Here is a 19,873-nt window from a genome sequence, read left to right as displayed (position 1 = left end):
CACAGCCTTGAGAACCAGTCTATGGAGACAGATTACCAGCATCAGAGCTTAATGTTGCATGAGAGCATGAGAGCACATGGAAGTCACAGCTTGAAAGCACAAAATATTTGTGGGTATAAGCTCTTAGCACCACCCTATTGCCAAATCCCATGGGGGAAGGAGTTGTCAAGTCCCATCCACCCTCATGAATCACTCTGCTTCCCAGAGAGATGGGATAAAACCAGGGGACAGCACAATCATTCACTCAGTTTTAACTGAGATACTAAGCTAAATGTCTCCTGAGATGTTCTAAACAGTGTTCAGAAACTCCTACTTGTGTTGCACAAGAAAGCTGACACACCCCAAATTTATAGACTTTCTGGAGATCTGAGGGAGCCCAGCTACACACCGACACAGAGTTAAATCCCAGCCCACCTGCAAATTTCACTGTGGACTTCAATGGCATCCATTGAGTCCTCAGCCACTGAGCCACACATTATGGATAATTAACCTAGAAACTGTCTGCAGCTGAGGTAGTCACTGCCATAGCTCTAGAATGATTTTTTAGACAAACAAACAAAAAAACAAAAACAATGCCAAGGCTCCATATCTCCTGCCAGAGCAGCAGGGCTGGCCTGACTGAGCAGGGTGGGCAGGGGGGGACTGGAGCTGGGCTGTGGACAGGGAGCCCTGCTGGGGAGCAGCAAAAGACAAGAGAGCGTGCTCTGAGGGTGCAGGTCAAAGGGGACAGGTCAGCACCGTGACACCCAGGCACCATCCCGAGACTCCCCTCGGGATGGTTTCCTTGCTCCTGCCCAAGGAGGCGACTGGAGCTTCCCACTCTGCCCAGCGCGGTGGGAATGGGCAGGCAGTGGTGAGGGTGAGGAGTGCACTTCTCTCAGCTGGCTCTGGCAGCTCTGCTTCAGAGCCCTGAGCTCCCGCGGGCTCATCCTGTGGCATCCATGTGGGCTTGGTGCCCGGGCTGTGACCCAGCAGCTCCTGCCTGGCCCGGCAGCGCCGTGCCCCAGCTCCCAGGGCTGGAGTCGCTGCTGTGCTTGCACAGTGTGCTGCAGAGTCCCCAACACAGGAACCTGCCCAGATGGGTGTTCGTGCTCCTGCTCTTCCAGCCCCACCAGCTGTTACACTTTAGGCCACTTGCAGGCAGGTTTATTTTGACACCTACACTTTTCTTTAGTCAGTGGATTAAGAAGCCCAAGTGAAAAACCTGCTTAACTGGAGTGTTTTACAATATTTGCTGTACTAAAGGACTATCATTAGGTGATAATTCAGCCTCCCTCTCCTTTCTGTAATGGCTATTGAAGGAGCCAAGGGCAACATCCTAACCTCAGTGGTTTACCCAAGTGCTTAATTCAGGCTAAATTGGTCCTGACCTGATTTGATAGAGTAGCAAGATTTATTTTTTTAATGTGAAGACTACATATGTACCATAATACATTAATTGTATTGAGGTTTTTTTAAGACAAGGATGACAGTTTTAATTAAAACTAATGATCTGAAATACATTATCAACAGAGCAAAAGGATGGCAATCAGTGTTACAGCCATCACCTGTGGAGAAGGCAACATTCACCTCCAGTCTGAAGCCTATTTAAGCATCTTCAGGCCTCCCAGAGAAGACATGGGAGAATGGATGGCACAGGCCTCTAGTCTGCAGCTTTTAAAAGCTAAACTAACAAATATCTTAGCCTTCCAAACATAGGTGTGAAAGAGCAAAATCAACCCAAGCACTGGGGTGCCTTTGTGAAGACTGACCTATTTGAATCACACAGGTCAGCCTACAGCTTTTGACTGATAGCTCTTTTAACCTCTAATAAAGGAAAGAGCCCTGAAAAGATCTGGTTTACAAATCTGATTTACAGTTTAGAATCTAAGCTGGTGAGATGTAGCAGCCAGGATCATCTTACATTATTGTAAAGTTATATAGAGAGCTAGAGCTGTTGGCCAGGCTGCAAAAAAATCAGTAATGTAGCAAGTAACACAGAAAACAGGAGATCTCCCCATTGAGAATATGGATTTCATGCTGTCAGTATGCAGAACTGGATTTAGTTCAAAAACTGCTGCAGTCATATTGGCTTTGCTTCCAAACATTACAACTTTGGAAGTTTCTCTCCAACAGTCTAGCAGATGTCAGGTCTAGCACCTTCAGATGAATTAAATCTCCCATGATGGGCTCCAGGAGTGCAAATACCACTCATATGGTCAGCTGGGTACACCTGAGCCATCTGAGATGAGCTCCAGAGGAGACCCATGCAAGGTGGACCTTTCCCACTGGCGAATTCCTAATGTTTCCCAGCAGGCAGAAACTTCCCGTGCTGGTTTTCTTTGCAAGCACCGACTACTGAAACCAAGGCTTAAACAAATCTGGGAAGCTCTGAGCATGGATTCTCCTGCCCTCTTTGACCCTTCAGATTTCCAATGCTTCTGGAAATCAGATCCACACCCAGCTTGTGCCAAAAAGCCCACAAGAGTAACAAAGAAGGAGAGAAGGCACCAGCACAAAGACCATGGGAGCCAGCAGGGGCTGAGCCCTTCCCTTGCAACCAAATTCCATCACTGCCAGTGTAACTGTTTTCCTCCCTCCTAAAAACTCACCTGGCAGTCAGTGCATCAGTAGTGGCTACAGGTGCACACATCAACCCAGGAAAAACATAAATCCCTCCTTTTTCGGGTCCCTCTCCCTTATTTAGGTTACCAAGCATAATGAGTTATCTGGTATCAGCTTGCACCAAGGACATGCAGAGTCAACAGCAAACCCAAGATAAGACACATTAGCTCAGGCCTTGGTGATGGAGGGTCAAACTAATCCATTTAACCTTGAATTTGCAGCAGGTAAAGAGCACTCGTGCAAGTAATTGTTTCACCTCACCTTCCACAGGTTAAGCTGTCTACACATCTGCTTAGCCTAAGCTGCTCGTTTCCATTTCTGGGTGCATGGTGCTGGCACAACAGTGCTGAGGCTCTTCTGAATTCTAATTCAGCATTGTAGCACAAGAAGGAGGTCAAAACAAGGACTAAAAAGTCAGCCAGGCCCATAAGGACAGCAGTCTCCAGCAATGTTCCTTGGGGATAAAGTATGACAGAACTTTTTCCAGCAATTCATTTTTCAGTGCCATATGTAATCAGATTATGAACTTAAGTCATAAGCATCCTCCAGTGAAATGACATCTACATTAGTGCCTTCCTTCTGACACATTGAAAATTGAACATAAGCTGGCAGGAATTCAGATAAACAGCTCCACAGAAGATACTCCCAGATTTGCAGCTGATGATCTCCAGATCTGCTGTATAAGCAAGAAGTCTCCACCTGTTCATGCATAAACAAGATTAAAAAACCCCAAACAGATGGTGACTTAATCCCCAAGTCCATCACCACTGACGTTAGACAAAATGAAGAACATGCCTCACTAAAACCTTTGCTATGCTGGAAAAACCTTCAAAACTGTCTGTAAGGACAAAGTATTGCCATTGCAAAGCACTGCACTAATAGGGTGATTTCATCCTATAAAGGGAGACATCTCACTTTAAATACTGACTATAGGCACCTTCAAAACTGTCTGTAAGGACAAAGTATTGCCATTGCAAAGCACTGCACTAAGGGGTGATTTCATCCTATAAAGGGAGATATCTCACTTTAAATACTGACTATAGGCATAGAGTACTCAACAGGAACAAGCAGCAACTGAACATGCAGAAGTGGAAAACTCCTGCCTCAAACAACCCAACCTGAGGAGCAGAGCTGTCCATCTCCCACCACCTGAGGATCACTTGAAGTGGCCACCCCCTTGTTCACACTAGCAACTAGTATTAAAATATAGAAAAGCAGCCAGAACTGCCGCTGCTGTTCCAGCAGGTTTAAAAGCATGGCTTATGCTAAGGATGTTTATTAAAAGGGAAGCAGAAGCTTGGTCCCTGTTGTCCTGGCTCCCCTTCCCCCAGCTCCTGCTCAAAGGCACAGTGTCTCTACAGCTAACAGAAGTCCTACACCAGCCAAAGGAGTCCCTTCACATCTGGGACTGGGGAGGAGGGCCAGACACCCTCTCAAGTTCCACAGAGGCAACAAAAAGGAATAATTGCTCCTGTATGGTTACAGCATAGCAGCAGTGAATTTTACACTGTTAGTAATGGGATTCCTGTGATGCCTCTGTGAAGGTCCCAGAGCAGGGAGAAGGACATCACTGTCTCAAACCTGGATCATAACTATTTTCTTCACAGATCTGAAAGTTAACCTGCTGCAACCATGGAGCTTTACCCTCCTAAGTAATTTTACTCCCTTCCTAGTCTATGGGACAATTTACCAACAGAATCTGCAGTAAGAAATGCTGAAAGGAAAGTTTCCTCTTCAGGAGCACATACTGCACCACACACTGCTCCACTTTACATTGCCCTTCTGCCTGAAAGAAGGAAAGAACCCACACAACAACCTTAAGACTCAGACTGATAAGAATGTACCCAGTTCAGAACTATTTTTTCTTACTAATGAATAAAATTGGGGATGGGGGTGGGGGGGAGGGAAGAAATCATATGGTGTTTATTAAAACCAAATGTTCTGGTCAATTTTTAGGAAATCTAAAATCCAGGGAGATGGATCCACACCATCCTTATAAGGAAATAGACAGTAGGTTTCCTCCAAGCTGCAGAAGGCAGGTCCAGATCTGTCCTTTAAGGTTCCCTAAGGAGGTAGCTGTGTCACAGGTACACACACTCCAGACACACTCAAAGATAACACATCAAAGGGGAACAAGAACTGGACCATTCAAGCAACTGCTCACTAGACAGCTTTGGTCAAAACGAGGCAGGAGTTCAAAGCAGCCCAGCCCCAGCCCACTTGGTCTGAACAGAGAGGAGAGCACAGCTCAGACAGCAGAGCCAGCTGCAACGCCTGCACAGCCGCAGGAGAGCCCACGTGATGACATTCCCAGTGCCTAATGCATATGGAAAGAATCAGGTTCCTTGTAAAAGCACAGGTTCACCTTCCCTCCTTCAGCACCACACTGATGGCCAGGAAGTCTTTTTAAGGTGGTTGACTGTTCCAGACCCAAGGGCCTGGTGTCAGAAACACCCAGGCATTGTCTCAGTGGTACAGAACCTCCACACCTTTAAACTGATGGGCCTAAATGTCTGACCTTCCAAAGAGCCAGTGCTTCGTGTCAAATGGTCTGAGAGTTTAAAACCAGCTTTTACACAGGGTTTAAAATAGATGTTATTGCTCAAATGTATAGTAAGTCAGTGTTATTTCATCTGTATTAACACAAATCTGAAGTAACAGTTTGACTCAATTTATTATTTTCCTGACTGTATTAATTTTACAAAGTTCTTATTTAAGCAACCACATCCCTCTAGCATAACAAATTTTGCCTAACAGGGCAAAAACATACCATTATCAAGATATGTTAAAGCATGTTGTTTTCAATAAGAGTTTAATTTGTACTTATATTTCAGAGTTTGCACGTTCATAGGAAGCTTACAGACATCTGGATTCCAGTTCAGGATTTATTTGCATACAAAAATATATTATAATGGAGAAAAGCATTAAAGTTTTCAACTATATAAAATTACAAATATATTTGCATAAAAGCAACTTTAAATTAAAATTCAAGCTATATTTTAAAGCAAAATACAGCTCTAACATTTAAGTTATTCCATCTGCTGCAAAGTAAAAAAAAAAAACAAACCAAAACCACAACCACCCAAAAAAACCCAAACCCAATGTTGCCAGTTAAATACTTGTAGGAGTTCACAAAGGTTATGTTCAGAGGGATCTTGAGCAAAGTTATCAGACAAGGGCAGCAGTTCCCACTGATTGACTGATTGGTGTCACTTATCCTTCAGAGGACATTCACATGCAAGCACAATGCTGAAAATTCATTTCACATACCTGAAAATACAGAACAAGAAAGATCACTAAGCTCTCTATTAAATAAGACTGCATGTTGTTGACATGTCAGACACTTCCCTATGCCCAGTCTTTTTTTAAGTTAACATGAAAGCTGAAATGCTGGTGTGCTAAAAAGACAAGGCAAGTACTGTTCTAAAAAGTGCATTAGGCTTGAAAAGGTATCTGTACAAAGTTCTGTGTAACCTCGAGCCTATACATACAACTCCTCAAAAATGTGGTGATAAATGCCAGATGGAAGTTGGACTTCTTCCTCACTGTACAGTGATACTGTACAAATGAAACTCTGCTGAGATCACTGGAGATTTGTCTAGTTGGGATTTAAAAAAAATAATCACAGAAAAAAAAAAGAAAAAGAAAAAAAAAAGGCACAAAACCACTAGAGCAGGTGCTAGTTCCTGCCTTCACCTTTGATGTACTTTGCAAGGGAAAAATAAAACATACGTATTATAAGCAGTCCCTTTAGAGCTGCAACATGGCTGTGCAAGATACAGCAATGCAAATATTTGCCAGTTTGGGATACACAAGCCTTTAGAAACTTGGCTTTTTTTCAGAAAAGTGGTTAATTAAATTTCAGTGGTAAAGATGGAGTTAGCTCAAGCTTACATCCATAACAGGAAACTAAAAAAATGTATTTTAAGCATGAGAAGTGAAACCAGGATTAAGATACAAGCAAGACAGCAGGGAAGCAGGAAGCTCATAAGGGCAGCTGTCTTGAATTAAGTCCATATCTTCAAGAAGTACAGGGAAGAGAAAACACCTAATGACTACACAAAACTCTCAGTTCATAGTTTGAGAGGGCTTTGTTTATGCTTCTATTAAGGTCTAGTCCTACAGCTTGTTGGTTTGGGCTCTACAGCCTAGTTCCACATTAAAAAACCTCCAAAAGTAATGGTATGTCCACAACCATAATCAAAGACGAGGAAGAAGCAAAAGGAACAAGCAGAGTACATGGCTGGCAACAGGTGGTCAGTTTTTTGGTTGTTTTTCTGTAAAAATCATAATGAAGAATTCATTACTGTAGCTGAAAGATACAATTTCCAGATAGTGGCAGAAAAAGTGATCCAAGTTCCATTCCTGGCAAAAACAAGCACAAATAGGATTTTGACATTAAGTCAACAGATACAGATATCTGCTGTTTAATTCTTGCATAAAGCAAAGTCTAGAACAAAAAGGTTTTTTCCTCACCTAAGGATACTCCCCCAGTTTCTTAGCTTTACAATGAAGAAATAGATCACCAGTTTTTAAACTGAAATTTGAGTATTTAAGGAACTGATGTTTATTTATCCATCCACTGTCAAGGAGGGTGAACTGCAGCTGCCTCAGAGGTGGGACCAGGAGTTCATTGAGTTCAGCCTTTGACAGGATAAACTGCACACCTTGAACATTCAGGCAAAGTCTGAATTTAGTCTGTTTTACCTTCTTATCCAGATAATGATCCACAGGACTGGCAAACTAAAAGGAAGTAACATTATATAAAATATTCCTATTTTTCCCTTCCCTCTCTCCCTATACATTGGCTTTCATTGGCTCACTTGTTACAGTCTTTGTAACAAGTTCCAAGGGAGATGCAAGAAACTAATAAAAATCTACTTACTTGCTAGTGTTCTGTCAAGATCAGCAATAAAGTCCTCCAGCTCTTTTGTGTCTCCAAGCTTTGCTGCAAAGCAAGGATCAATACTGATTAGACATGACATGTTTCTCTGGCTAGAAGAAACACTAGAAACACAAAAGCCTCCACATAATTTTCAGGGGTAGCAAACGTACTGTGAATTATCATCAGCAAAATTCAGTAGAGTTGGTGCAATGTCCAAAAGCACTTAGAGAACATGGGAGACTGAGCTGAAATTCTATCTTTTATAGTTTTCTACTTGACAGAAGCAACACAAAGCAATATTTTATGTAGTCTCCTTAAAAAGAAGGGCAGTGAAGATACATATCAGCCAATCCATGTCTTGGCTACTGTGGCCATCTTTCCTGTTTCCTCTCTTCAGATGCTGCATGTATGGCCCTAATCAATCCTTATGAGCTCCCAGCCCTTCTCAAATGTCAGCCCTTTAAAATCATGCCAATATCACAGGTTTGCTGTGCTGCCAAATCTCTTCATCTTGGTCCATACAGTATAAATGTAGAACTAAACATCCACCAAATTTTCCACTCCTGACAACACCATTGGTTCCATTCAATCTAATTTAACTGCAAGCTGCTTCTTTGTCTCATGTCTGTGGTCTTTCCAAGCCAGTTCTCACTCTGTCTTCTCATCTTGTCCTTTAGTGTAATTCTTCACCAAATATTTCCTGTCAGTTTAACTGAGCTCTTTTTTTGCTATTTCACAGAAACTGTTACTCATTATTTCTCCTCAGTGTCCCACAAATTGAAAAGAAATCATTTAACTTGGTTTTTTTGTGACTGGTCACTGTGGAAAAGATATGAAAGCATGAAAGACTATTGATGTACACATGTACTCGTACAAATGTACAAGTGTTCACTTATTGATATGTCTGCTCCAGAGTTAATCCAAGTTCACCTGAATGAATCACTGTCCTGGGCAGTCAGATCAGCTGCAAGGCAGAAGCCTCTTTGCAACAGCATAGCTTCAAAGGAGGAAGGAGTTGCCAATACACGGCTTGTGTAAGCACTGTGTGAGGTCTATATGGAACTGAACAATTGTGTTAAATGGCAGCACATGGCTTCAGAGGAGACCCTCTCTCTACCCCTGCATCCAGGCTAAGCATTTTCATAGAGAAATGAGACACTTAAGCTACTCAGTTGCTTCAATAAAGAAGTAACACAAGTTAATAATTAATTCTTATCAGCCAGAAAACTACAAATTTTTTAGCTCAGTGTTTCAAAACCAAAAGTCTTACCAGGCCACCTGCAAAGTGCAGATACAGAATGTTATTGCCATTTATAATCAAGACAACAATACTTGGATCTGTAGTGTGCTCAACAGAAATCCTTAGTTTTGTTAAAAAAAAACAAAACAACAAAATCCAAAAACATCAACAACAAAAAACCACAAGGAAAAAAAATCAAAAAAGTCCATGCAAGCATGTGAATCCTGGCTCCAAGCAAGAAGCCCATATAATTGAGGATTAGGAAGAAATGCCAACAGTTAAAATTAAGATACCTTTACAAGGAGTCACTGAAGGGGATGGCAAGCTTGGAGTAGATGCAGTTGAAGAGTTGAGCTTTTCATCACTGAGACTGAAACTATTTCTGTAGAGGGAATCTGCACCTGTAAAACAGCAACAACAAAGTAAATTTGACACCTTCTGAAGTTTGCAATATAATTGAAACCCCAAATGCAGCCTTTCCCATACAGACTTCAAAGTCTGTAGAACTCAAATTTAAAGTCTTCAAAACCAGAAAAGTGAATTAATAAACCCTTTATTATGTGAAGACTGCTGCTCCCACCCCTCCTGTTAGAGAGAAAGCAGGCCTAGGCTCAATCCTCACCCCCAATAAGGGAAGCTTTCCCTGAAGTCAGCACCATTTAGAACTCAAATTTAAAGTCTTCAAAACCAGAAAAGTGAATTAATAAACCCTTTATTATGTGAAGACTGCTGCTCCCACCCCCATTGTTAAAAAGAAAGCAGGCTCAATCCTCACCCCCAATAAGGAAAGCTTTCCCTGAAGTCAGCACCATTTGAAAAATTAGACAGAAATTACAATTACCCCACATCAGCAAAATTGGATGTGGTAGGCTTTCCTCAGATCACAATATTCTGGGAAATTCTGTTACCTAAATTTTTCAAAACTCATCAAAAAAACCTAAATAGAGAGCTCCAGGACAAGGACAACCCCCCAGAATAAAGAATATATTTTGTGTTGTTCTTTATCCCCAAAGCAAGTGCATCCCTTTCTCCATACATTACTCTGCTGCTTTAGGTATGGCATTTTTAATTCTTTTTTTCTGTGACTCTCTGGAGCTCATGAAGCAGTACACTGGTACACAAGATATCCTGCAATCTTACTTTAGGTGAACTTTCAAAGAAAGCCTTATATGCCATGTACAGGAACAGAAAAGGCCCCAATACCATTTTGATGTTCTTGTATTTTAGCTCAAAAAGAATCAAAAAGTATCTTTATGCACAGGGGCACACCAAGTATTAGTCCTGGCTCCACTGGAAGGAGGCATTGTCATCCTGCTGGAGACTCTGAAACTGCTGGTCCTGCAGTTTCCAGCCAGTGACCTGAAAACTGTGCTTCTACAAAAAGACACCATTGTGATACAAACATGTCCATGGTCTCCATTTTCTTGGCACATTGCCTAGGACATCAATGATTTGTCTTAATATGAGGGGTGGTGACTACCACTGCTTGCCAGTGAGGCCAGCAATTCTGCTCCCTGCAGCACACACAGCCCTTGTCCCTGCAGCCACAGCCTGGGAGGGGGCTCCACTGCAGCCCCAAGGGCACTGAAGAGAGAATTGTCACACTTCCTTGGATGCCTGTCCCATTTGCTGCGGCAGGAGAGGGCTGCTTTAGCTAAATTCAGGGTGATTCTTGGTCAATTGGCAGAAGGGGGCAGGACCAGAGCTTGCCTTGCCAAGATCTGCACATCTCCACCTCCAGTGGAGGTCTGGATGTCTCCAGAGGGCAGACACTGAGACCATCCTCTTGCAGACCTGCACCTCAAGTTCAGCCGTCTTTGGGAAGAAGAGCGTGTATCCCCAGCCACCTCCTCTAGCCTGCCGTCCTTTCCAGCACAAAAGCACCTTCCACAGGAGCACACAGGCACAGTGACAAGCCAGGCCAGACAATTGCACCTACAAAGCCTCTCAGATATCTCCTGAGCCATAAAAGCTGATTTGTTTGTTCTGTTCAGCTCACCTCTGTTACAATACACACTGAAAAGGCTTGGGGGAAAAGCTTCAACCTGGAATACTTTCCTCTTTCCCATGCATTGTGGCCAACCACTGGGCTGTATTTGCAGTTTTCTCTGCCATCATCTCGGATCCTGTTCTGGCAAACACACGTGTCCCACAGCACCACACAAATGTGAGCAATGACGTGACTGACATCTCTCACCTGGGGCTATTGCCACCTGGTCAGCCACCACTTGGTATTTCTTGTTTGTAGACATGGGTATAGAGTTTGATGGCTTCTTCAAACTACCCCCTAATTGCAATTTCTTTATCTCCACTCTTAAGAAGTGCTGTTCTCTCTGAACTTCAGCAGATCAAAACCAAGCTAATTGAAACTTCAAATACAAGAAGGACTCCATGAATACAATGCAGAAATGAGATCATTTTAGATAGAAAAATGGGAAAAGATAAGCCATTTTAAAAGTAGCTCCTAAAAACAGAAAAAAAAAATTAAAAATAACCTAAGGGTGAAAGAAATCTGGTAGTGCTCTGCAATGATGTGTGCCACCAGTGCCGTACTACACCACATGAACCCTGTATATTAACTGATACTTTCTCTTCACTAAAGGAGGGAAATTTCCTCTGAAATCAGTTTACAGTTTGCTAAGGCCACATTTTTCCAGCCAAGATGCAAACCCCAGTGACTAAGAAATACAGAATGGAAAATTCTAGCTGCTCAGGACAAAACCCCTACCGTCACCAAAAACCCAAGTAACTTGTAATAGCTGACACACACAGTGCTGCAGCCAAGACTGTAACTCGCTGAAACACTGACAGAACAGACCAAAGATAAAACACTTTTCAGGCTATTCATTTGAAAAGAGGAGAAAAAGAATTTCCAAATTAATTCATATTTTAAAGATTTTACAGCTCATTGAATTAATAAAAAAATGAATACAGAGAACTATGGTTATAAATCTGAGTATAGTTTTAATGTGAACTCTGATACCAACATCCAGACACCAAATGTAGCAAGACTGGGTTGACATCAGAAAATGTAATTTCATACTGGCTTCTACAAACACTGTGCTCAGAAATATTTACAAATGGACAAAGATAAAATATGACAAAACTGTTGCTTTAAATTTCTGAATGTTTTTCTTTCAGTTTCAAAAGGTGAAATGCTTTCACATAACAATGTTATCTTCTGATGGTTTGTAATAGTTTCAGGAAAATATCAACATTTATCTTTCTCAAAGTAAAAATATACTTTAACTACTGACTGTGGCTTATTCATGCCACCAAGCATCAGAAATTCTAGTGATGTAAGGAGGAATACACTGACTCCACCAGCAAGGTCACCATAACTGCTGAAAACAACGTGCTGTTAAAAAATACTTGTGACACACAGCACAGAGAAATATCCTCTTTGGCAAAGTGTGGCTGTAGGGCAGAAAGCTCTGGGAAAAGGACACTTCAGTCTTTGCTCTCCACCAGCTGCCAAAGCCAAGATTTGCTCATTCACCTTCAATAATGGCCCTTGGAAGAGTTCCACTGCCAGGCAAATACAACATCCTCTGCAACCCAATAACCAGGGGCTGGTGCCAGGGATCTCATTGCTGCTGTCCTCCCTCACCCAGCTCCTTCTCTCCCACCACAAGTTTGTAATTCATTACCTATTTTCCACTTTGTACACTGATTGTTGTTCCTGTGCTTATACATAAACTATGCCGCTTCAGCTGTTTAAAAAATAACAGATTGTCTCTTAAAAAAAAAAAAAAGGCCTTAAAATCTGAGAGTTTTGTCAGTGAGTCAATTTGTATCAGTCAGGCTACACTGCAAAATTAGGGAGTAGGAATAAATATGGGTGTATTTTACTTTGGCAAAGTAATCTGTAGTTAGTATAACTCTACTGTTCCAGTATATGGTTAAACCACAAACTAAACCATGGCAACACCATGTAAATATAGAAATGTCCCCATGAAATGAGCAATTGAAAGGCTCTCAGCAGTAATGGACTGAAGGAGGAAAACCTCAAACTTTTCATTTTAAAACAGGCAATGGAAAAATTCAGCTGTGTCGCTTCTTTAGTATCATGCTCTTTCTAGTACCATGGCTCAAGATACAATTTTGAAGAGCACTGGAGTTAACATTTTTACTGAAGTTTTCAGTGGGGAAAGTTTTAGGGGAAACAGTTAAAGCACATCCATAAAGCTTTCAGAGAAAAGCTTCACAAGTCCACTCAAGTGTCTACAAATCATGAATTCATTATGAAACAGTAACTCAGTGCTTAATGAGCGGACCACACAAATAATTCATAACAGAATGCAGCCTACTTGCTAAAAAAAAAAAAATCAGAAAAAAAATCTGGAACTTGTAATGTCACCAGCAGAAGTGAGAAACATTAATTATACAAAAAGCCTGTTTCAAAATGCTTATGTTTCAGGCCCCCAAGGACAGTGTTTATTTTTATCATCATCACAGTTACACTTGCCTGCATTGTTTATTTTTATGGGGATTTTGCCTAGCTAACAAACATCTGTTCCAATACTGACCAAAAAATGACACCTTTTCTCTACTGACACATCTAAGCACCATTATTTCAAATCACATGGCTACACAAAAGTGATCGAGGAAGCCTGAAATCCAGAGGCACAAGCATGTTTTCTCATTCTATACAAAGCTTACCTTCCCACTCCCCCCATGCTCACCAGCTATGAGGCAGTTTCCATCTCCAGCCTTCCCTTTACTAATCTTCCTTTCTAATGAGTAAGAGCAATGGGTATGCTGGAGTGACAAGAACAGGAAATCTCATGAAAACTGCATTTCTCAGCACACTGAAATACCTGTAAAGAAGGCTATGCACCTGAAACTTCCATTTTTTTCCCCCTTGAGGATATCAGTAGTGTAATAAAAATTTCTCAGATCATTTAATAAAAGGGACTTTCTCCAGAAGAGTCTCACATCACTTTTTTTCATTAGAAGCATTTTATTGTCCTCTTGCTTGAGACAAGCCATAGGAAGTTCACAGGCACAATCTACCTCCTTTTCATGTTACAAGAGTGGCATTTGCTGCAGAGACCACAGGCTCATCTACTTCACATCCTGTCTCTCACAGCAGCTGACAGCAGATGCCACAGCAGAGGAGCCTCAGAGTGGTGCAGCCACACACTGAGAGCTGCAGGATGAGCTCTACCAAGTTCTCCCAATGCACACACCAGTCTCTCTCCTGAGACACCAGTGGCATCAGCCCAAGCAGCCCTCAGTGGCCCCATCCCTCCTGCTGGGATGTCATCAAGTTGTTTTTGAATATGTGAACTTTTAATATCAATAACAACTTAAGGCAATATCTTTAACTGTTCATGAAAGAAATAACACCTCATTTCTTTGAGGTGTTTTTAATTTGACTTCCCCATACTGGTGAGTTAGCAGTCACTTTCCTAATGTCCCTTAGGATTCTCCAGAAGACTGCCTTGACCCCACCCAAAACATCTTTTTTGCCTGACAATCCCAGGCTATTTAAGCATTTGGAAAATATTTTACACCTTAAATAATTAATATTGCCTTTTTCTTTGCTTTCTTTATGGTCACATATCACAAGAGTGACAATGTAAACAGGGTTTTCAGGGTGAGTGCTGCAGTACTAACGGGCTGATGCTTCACCCCTGGATGGCCTAGGCATTAGCATGAGCACATGGAGACATCCACAGCCACATCCATGGAAACACAAGTGCTGGCACTATGTGTTAAAAGATCTTGCTCAACCCCTGCACCTATTTGACTTTAAAATCATAAAATTAAGAGTTCTAGATGCACTCAGGATTTTTTTCTTGTGCTTAAAAGCCATGAGGCATTACTCAGAAATCATTTATTTGCCCCTAAAAAATAACTACAACGAAACACTGTTGGTTGTATGAGCACAATAATTGAATTGATGAATTTATTTTGCAATGCTTTTAACAGAGAGGCAGGAAGCTGAACCTGCCTCAAGAAAACATGGAGCTACAAGTGTCAAACATTTCTGAGGGCAAGACAACAGATTATGATGTAGTTTTTCAGTGTTACTGTAACTTTGGCCCAAGAAACACTAAAGCACTTCCCTTCTCAACCTCTCATAAAGTCCAACTTCCATTCATTATGCTGAGTCTAAACTTGGAAGGCTGTCCTGACACTGCCATAAACTGTGCTGTGCACTGACTGGGCATGCATTTTACACAGGCAAGCCTGCACTCTCCTTTGCAAGCTCATTCCAGCACAAGGAGACAATGCTATCTGTAAGTTCATTAGCACAGCTGCAGCTACACCAGTGGCTGCTGCCAGCACAGCACTCTCTAGCACAAATCCTCCTTTATCACAGCCAAGATATGCTGTGAATAGCAAAGAGTTATAAAGTATTCCTCAGCTCAGAAGCTCCAGCACAATTAATAACCTAAAGAACGAAGCTGCTGGGCTCCAAATTGTTTGAATGCATCAACTTGAAGCATAGCTGGTACTCACTCACAGTCCAGAAGCTCTGGAATGCTGCAGTAACTCAGCAGTTGCACCACGACTGCCAGCACTGACCCACTCAGCTGAGGTGGTTAATGTAATACCCATGGGCTGGGATCATCACACACATCTGCACTCGGAGCCTCTCTGCTACTGCAAGGTCTAGAGTCCATCGTGCTACGTACAAGGCTCAGCCACAGCCAAGCCAGACCTTGTCCAAAGATCATTCAGTCAAATGACAGGACAAGACGTGGGAGAACAAAGTACTATTGCACCCATTTTTCATACACAGTCTTCAAAATCCTACTTTTTCTCAAGAGCCAGAAATATGTAATATAAGAATTTAAAATAGTGGTTTTGGAGCTAGCTCCCTTGGGAGATTTCAAGGATAACAGACTATTTTCAGGATTAACTACATTGACAGAAATCTTCTGTAAACTTTTCTGTTAAATTAAATGGGCTCATGGTCATGGCAGAAACCCCAGGAGAGGAAAGGCTTCCCTTACCCTACTGAACAGTATTGTTCAGGTACGACACCTTGACATCTGTTAGCAGCTTCCCATGAAATGGAATTTACGGCTGATTCAGGGGCACAATTGAAACAAACACTTGCAACAGTTTCAAATGTTTCCTCCCCTTACAGTTCCATCCCTGAGTGGAAAGCTATCACTGCAGGAGTGGCCAAAAGATACATATCTTCAGCCACACCACATCAGTTAGGGGGATTAGATCAAACAAGAAACAACAGATAGCACTAACACACAATAGTCTGAACTATTCCATACACACATGATAAAGTGTGCTTGAAATAGTCTTGGCACTGGATAACAAGATTTTGCAAAAATGTAAAGAACTTTCATTAACAAGACGATCATTCAACCTACCTGCAGACAATATGGTTTTTAAAGATTCATGTTATCAGAACTTACTCTTTCAGCCCAGTTACCCCTTGATTCTGCAGTGGTATTTTAACCTAACCCTTATCACAGTAAGGGCAAGGTCATGAATTCAGCACTACACTGGCTAACACTAAATTAAAGAAATCAAAAGAAAAAAAAAACCTTAAGAAATACTTGACTTTGAACTGAAGGAACCTGGGTAAATAGGCAACTCCCTGCATTTATTCTTAAAATAGATGTAGGGAGTGTAACTGGATTACATCAGACACTAGAGCCTGTTTTATAAAAGGAGCTCTTCATAAATCTACAATTCCTCTCCAATCCTACCATAACTTCAAAATAAAAAGTTGACTGCACTGAATGACTCCTTTAGGAAGAAGTGTTTCACCAGGCCTTTCCTGAGCCATGAGCAGGGCTGGCTGGTGTTCTTTTCCCTTAAATATATGCTCATAAACTCTGGTTTATGAGGATAAGCCCTTCTGGTCCCTCACAGATCAGTGTCCAGGAGGCAGTGATTTCCACCTCTCCAGAGCCACCTTTCACACCAAGGGAGCAACTCAGGCATGGGACAGGAATTGAAAACTTGACAAGTTCCTCATACAAGATCTTTGAGGACTTCATATACAGCCATCAAACCCTGTCTATCCTGCTAACCCTACTACTGTCCTCAGCCTAAATCCATGTGGATTTGCCACACAGACTTTTATTTTCCAGATCTTCCCGATCTGCCTGTTTATATGAGCATGTTGTTTTCTCACCAGGCCTTCTGCCCTGCCAGAGAGCACTGTCATCTTCCTCCAAAGATCCTTCTTGTCAATTCTAACAGAGCAATTTTAAGCAGTTTTCAAGATTTAAATTTTTTGAACCAAAGCAGACAGCTATCTGTAGTTACTTAGCATTTGTCCATACAAGAAGAATAAGTTCCAGATAGTGGGTTGGATTTTTTATAATTTTCTCTCAACAGTAAATTATTTCACCCTATCATTACAAGTGTCTCAATTATGAGATGAAGAATAAGTTCCAGATAGTGGGTTGGATTTTTTATAATTTTCTCTCAACAGTAAATTTTTTACTCTATCATTACAAGTGTCTCAATTATGAGACACAATAAGTGTATGTGAGAGGTTAACATCTCACAACAAAGACTGCACAAGCAATATAAGCACTAGGGCAGCCAGCTTGACTCAGTGAAGGCAGATTTCACCTCACACACCCTCAGCCATACAAAAGAAAAACGTTTAAACTGGGCACACAGTTCAAAATCCTCCTTGGAGGTAGAGAGATTCTAAGGAGTCCTGCACTCACTACATAATGAAACAGAAAAATAACATCTTGATCCATGTACTTCCATAGAAAAACCCAAAGGCAGTGCTAGGCAAGGTATCCAAGTTCAGGGCAGGTAAAACAATACCTGTCAACAAAATGAATTACATCCATGATGATGAAATAAAGGGCTCTGATAATCTGGAGACTCTATGCTCTCACAGCTCAAGTACTAGGGAGATAGCATTAGTATTTAAGCACTAAATCAAGAGAATGGCACCTTGAATCCCTGAACTGATAAAGAGGCAGAACAGAAATTAGAGGAGCAGTCTTATTGTAAATAGCGACCAAACAAGTAAATTTCATCAAGCTTCCCATACAGTTAGGAACTCAAAAAAAAAAAAAAAAAAAGGCCAAACCAAACACAAAACCCAAATCAACAAAACTGGTTATATTCTGCATTTAGCAGGACTTATTTCTGAGAAAGTAACCTAGTGTTCTCAAAGAGAACAGCACTTTCCAGCCTCACTATCTGGAAGAGGAAAGATATTTTCTCTCCCCAATTAGTAAAGCCAGTAAGAGGGGTTGAACTTTTTTCCAAATTGACTAGAAAAAATTTACTTCCAATTCTACATTTTCTTGCTCCAAGTAGCTTTCCACCCTCCTGTTCCATGTTCTGCATGCACCATTCACATACATCTAGCATACTTGGGCACAAGGTGGCTTAAAATCAGCACCTCTGAAACAGTGATAACACTGTCGTCCATCCAGGTGGATGGACAGATGGATGGATGGACAGATGGATGGCCATTCTTATAACGGGAAACGTGGGTGAGTTTCCAGCTGCTGTGGAAAGCACATTTGGGCTCGCTCACTCTGTCCAGCTGATGCTGATTACCGGGACACAGCGGACAGCCCCTGCGAACCTGAGGGACATCTTTCACTGCAGATGCCGGGACGTCCCGGTGTCCCGACCTTCTCCCAGGGACAGCTCTTTAGGCTCCGCTCCAGCAGCTCTCCCCTCCGTTCAACACCAGCGAGTAAAACCAGCGGGACCAGACTGTGCATCCCTGCACTTCCAACGCAGAACGCGAACAGAAGGCACTGCTTTTACAGAAACAATCCCTGCCTGGCTCAAAGAGGGCGATGTGCTGCTTTAGCACCCGCTCTGGAGCGCCGCTCCCGCCGCCCCCCGCCCCCGGGACCGGCACAGCGGGCACGGACGGACCGACGGACACTCACTCTCGGAGTCGCTGAGGCCGCTGCCGTCGCTGACGCTGGCGCTGCTCCGCCGCTTCATGCGCTCCAGGTGCTCGCCGTAGAAGAAGCGGCGCCGGCCGGCGGGGCAGGAGAACTCGGCCAGCACCGCGTCGAACTCGCCCAGCGCCTCGGCCAGGCCCTCGCCGTCCTCCCCGGGCGCTGCCGGGCGGCGGCAGCGGCGTCAGGACCGGACCGGACCGACCCTGACCCCGCCCGCCCCCACCCCGGCGGAGGGAAAGGGAGGGAAGAGAAGGGGGAGAAGGAAGAGAAGGGGGAGAAGGAGGAGAAGGAAGAGAAGGGGGTCCCGCCCGCCCCCCAGCCCGCCGCTCCCACCTTGCCCCGCCGGGCTCTGCGCTGCCGGAGACTTCATGGCGGCGGCGGGCGGAGATGCCCCAGCCCCGCCGCTGCCGCCTCCGCCGCCAGCCTGAGCTCCGGGCCCCGCCGCTGCCCCTCTTATAGCGGGGCCGGGCCGGGGCGGGGCGGGCCGGGGGCGGCCCGGGCGGTGCAGGTGCTCCGGGCCGGCTGTCCCGCCAGCCGCAGTCCCGGAGCAGCGCCACCGGCAGCGGGAAGTGTCTCCTGTCGCCGCCCGGCCGGCACCGGGAGCGCGGCTCCTTCGGGAGCGCGGCTCCTTCGGGAGGATCGCTGCGCTAAGCCCAGCAGCGGCTGCGTGCCGGGCTGCTGGAGGGAGGATGCAGCGGGAATCAGAGCCGGCTGGAGGGAGGGAAGGCAGCTCGGGGTCAGCCTTACCCAGCCCCGTGACTGCCAGCAGGACAGGGCACACAGCAGTGCTGCTCGAACAGCCCCGGGATCCCTTCCTTCCCCATCCCCACGGCACTGTGCTGGCATCTGCCTGTGGTTATTGCCCTGCTCCGTACATGGGTGAGCTGCGGGCACGGCCGTGGGGGGCAGCTGGGCCAGTTAATTCCAGAGGATGAAGAGCAGGTGGCAGGGGACATGCAGGGAATGCTCAGGCAGAGGGAGTCGCAGCCCCAGGTGCGTCAGCCAGGGTGCTCTCCAGTGGAGTGCTCTCCTTGTTCTTAGGAGGAGGATTCTGGCACCTGTCCTGAAGTCGGGTAAACCTGATGCTCATACATGCCATAGCTACGGAGTGTTGTTCTTGTGCTGTCTCTTGCTCGTTTTTAACGTAAGCTGTCTGAGCAGCTAAAGACTCTGTCATGTTTAGTTATGGCCACAAATACTGAAAGCAGACATCAGGTGTTATTCCACGAGAATGCGTCAGGAGTTATGATTATGTTTGTG

The 19,873-nt window shown here is 43.7% G+C and overlaps 1 protein-coding gene across 2 annotated transcripts; it reads right to left on the bottom strand.

Annotated features, from left to right (window-relative positions):
* Nucleotides 1–5,259: 5,259 nt before the first annotated feature.
* RGCC (regulator of cell cycle) lies at nt 5,260–19,134 on the bottom strand. 2 transcript variants are annotated; one of them, XM_039716767.1, is made up of 6 exons: nt 18,947–19,110; nt 18,596–18,772; nt 9,023–9,130; nt 7,490–7,552; nt 7,312–7,347; nt 5,260–5,874 (listed from the first exon to the last, which is right to left on the bottom strand). In XM_039716767.1, exons 1-5 carry the CDS (start codon nt 18,981–18,983, stop codon nt 7,316–7,318), a joined length of 417 nt encoding a protein of 138 aa, XP_039572701.1. In that variant the 5' UTR covers nt 18,984–19,110; the 3' UTR covers nt 5,260–5,874; nt 7,312–7,315. The 2 variants fall into 2 exon arrangements, with proteins under 2 accessions (XP_039572701.1, XP_039572699.1); XM_039716765.1 differs by lacking the exon at nt 7,312–7,347 and having other exon boundaries at nt 18,947–19,134.
* Between the last annotated feature and the right edge of the window lie 739 nt (nt 19,135–19,873).

This window comes from Passer montanus, unplaced genomic scaffold (genome assembly GCF_014805655.1).
Source record: "Passer montanus isolate IOZ18808 unplaced genomic scaffold, ASM1480565v1 scaffold36, whole genome shotgun sequence".
Classification (NCBI taxonomy): domain Eukaryota; kingdom Metazoa; phylum Chordata; class Aves; order Passeriformes; family Passeridae; genus Passer; species Passer montanus.
Note: the sequence above shows the minus strand (reverse complement) of the source record. Positions and strands in the feature narration are given on the sequence as shown.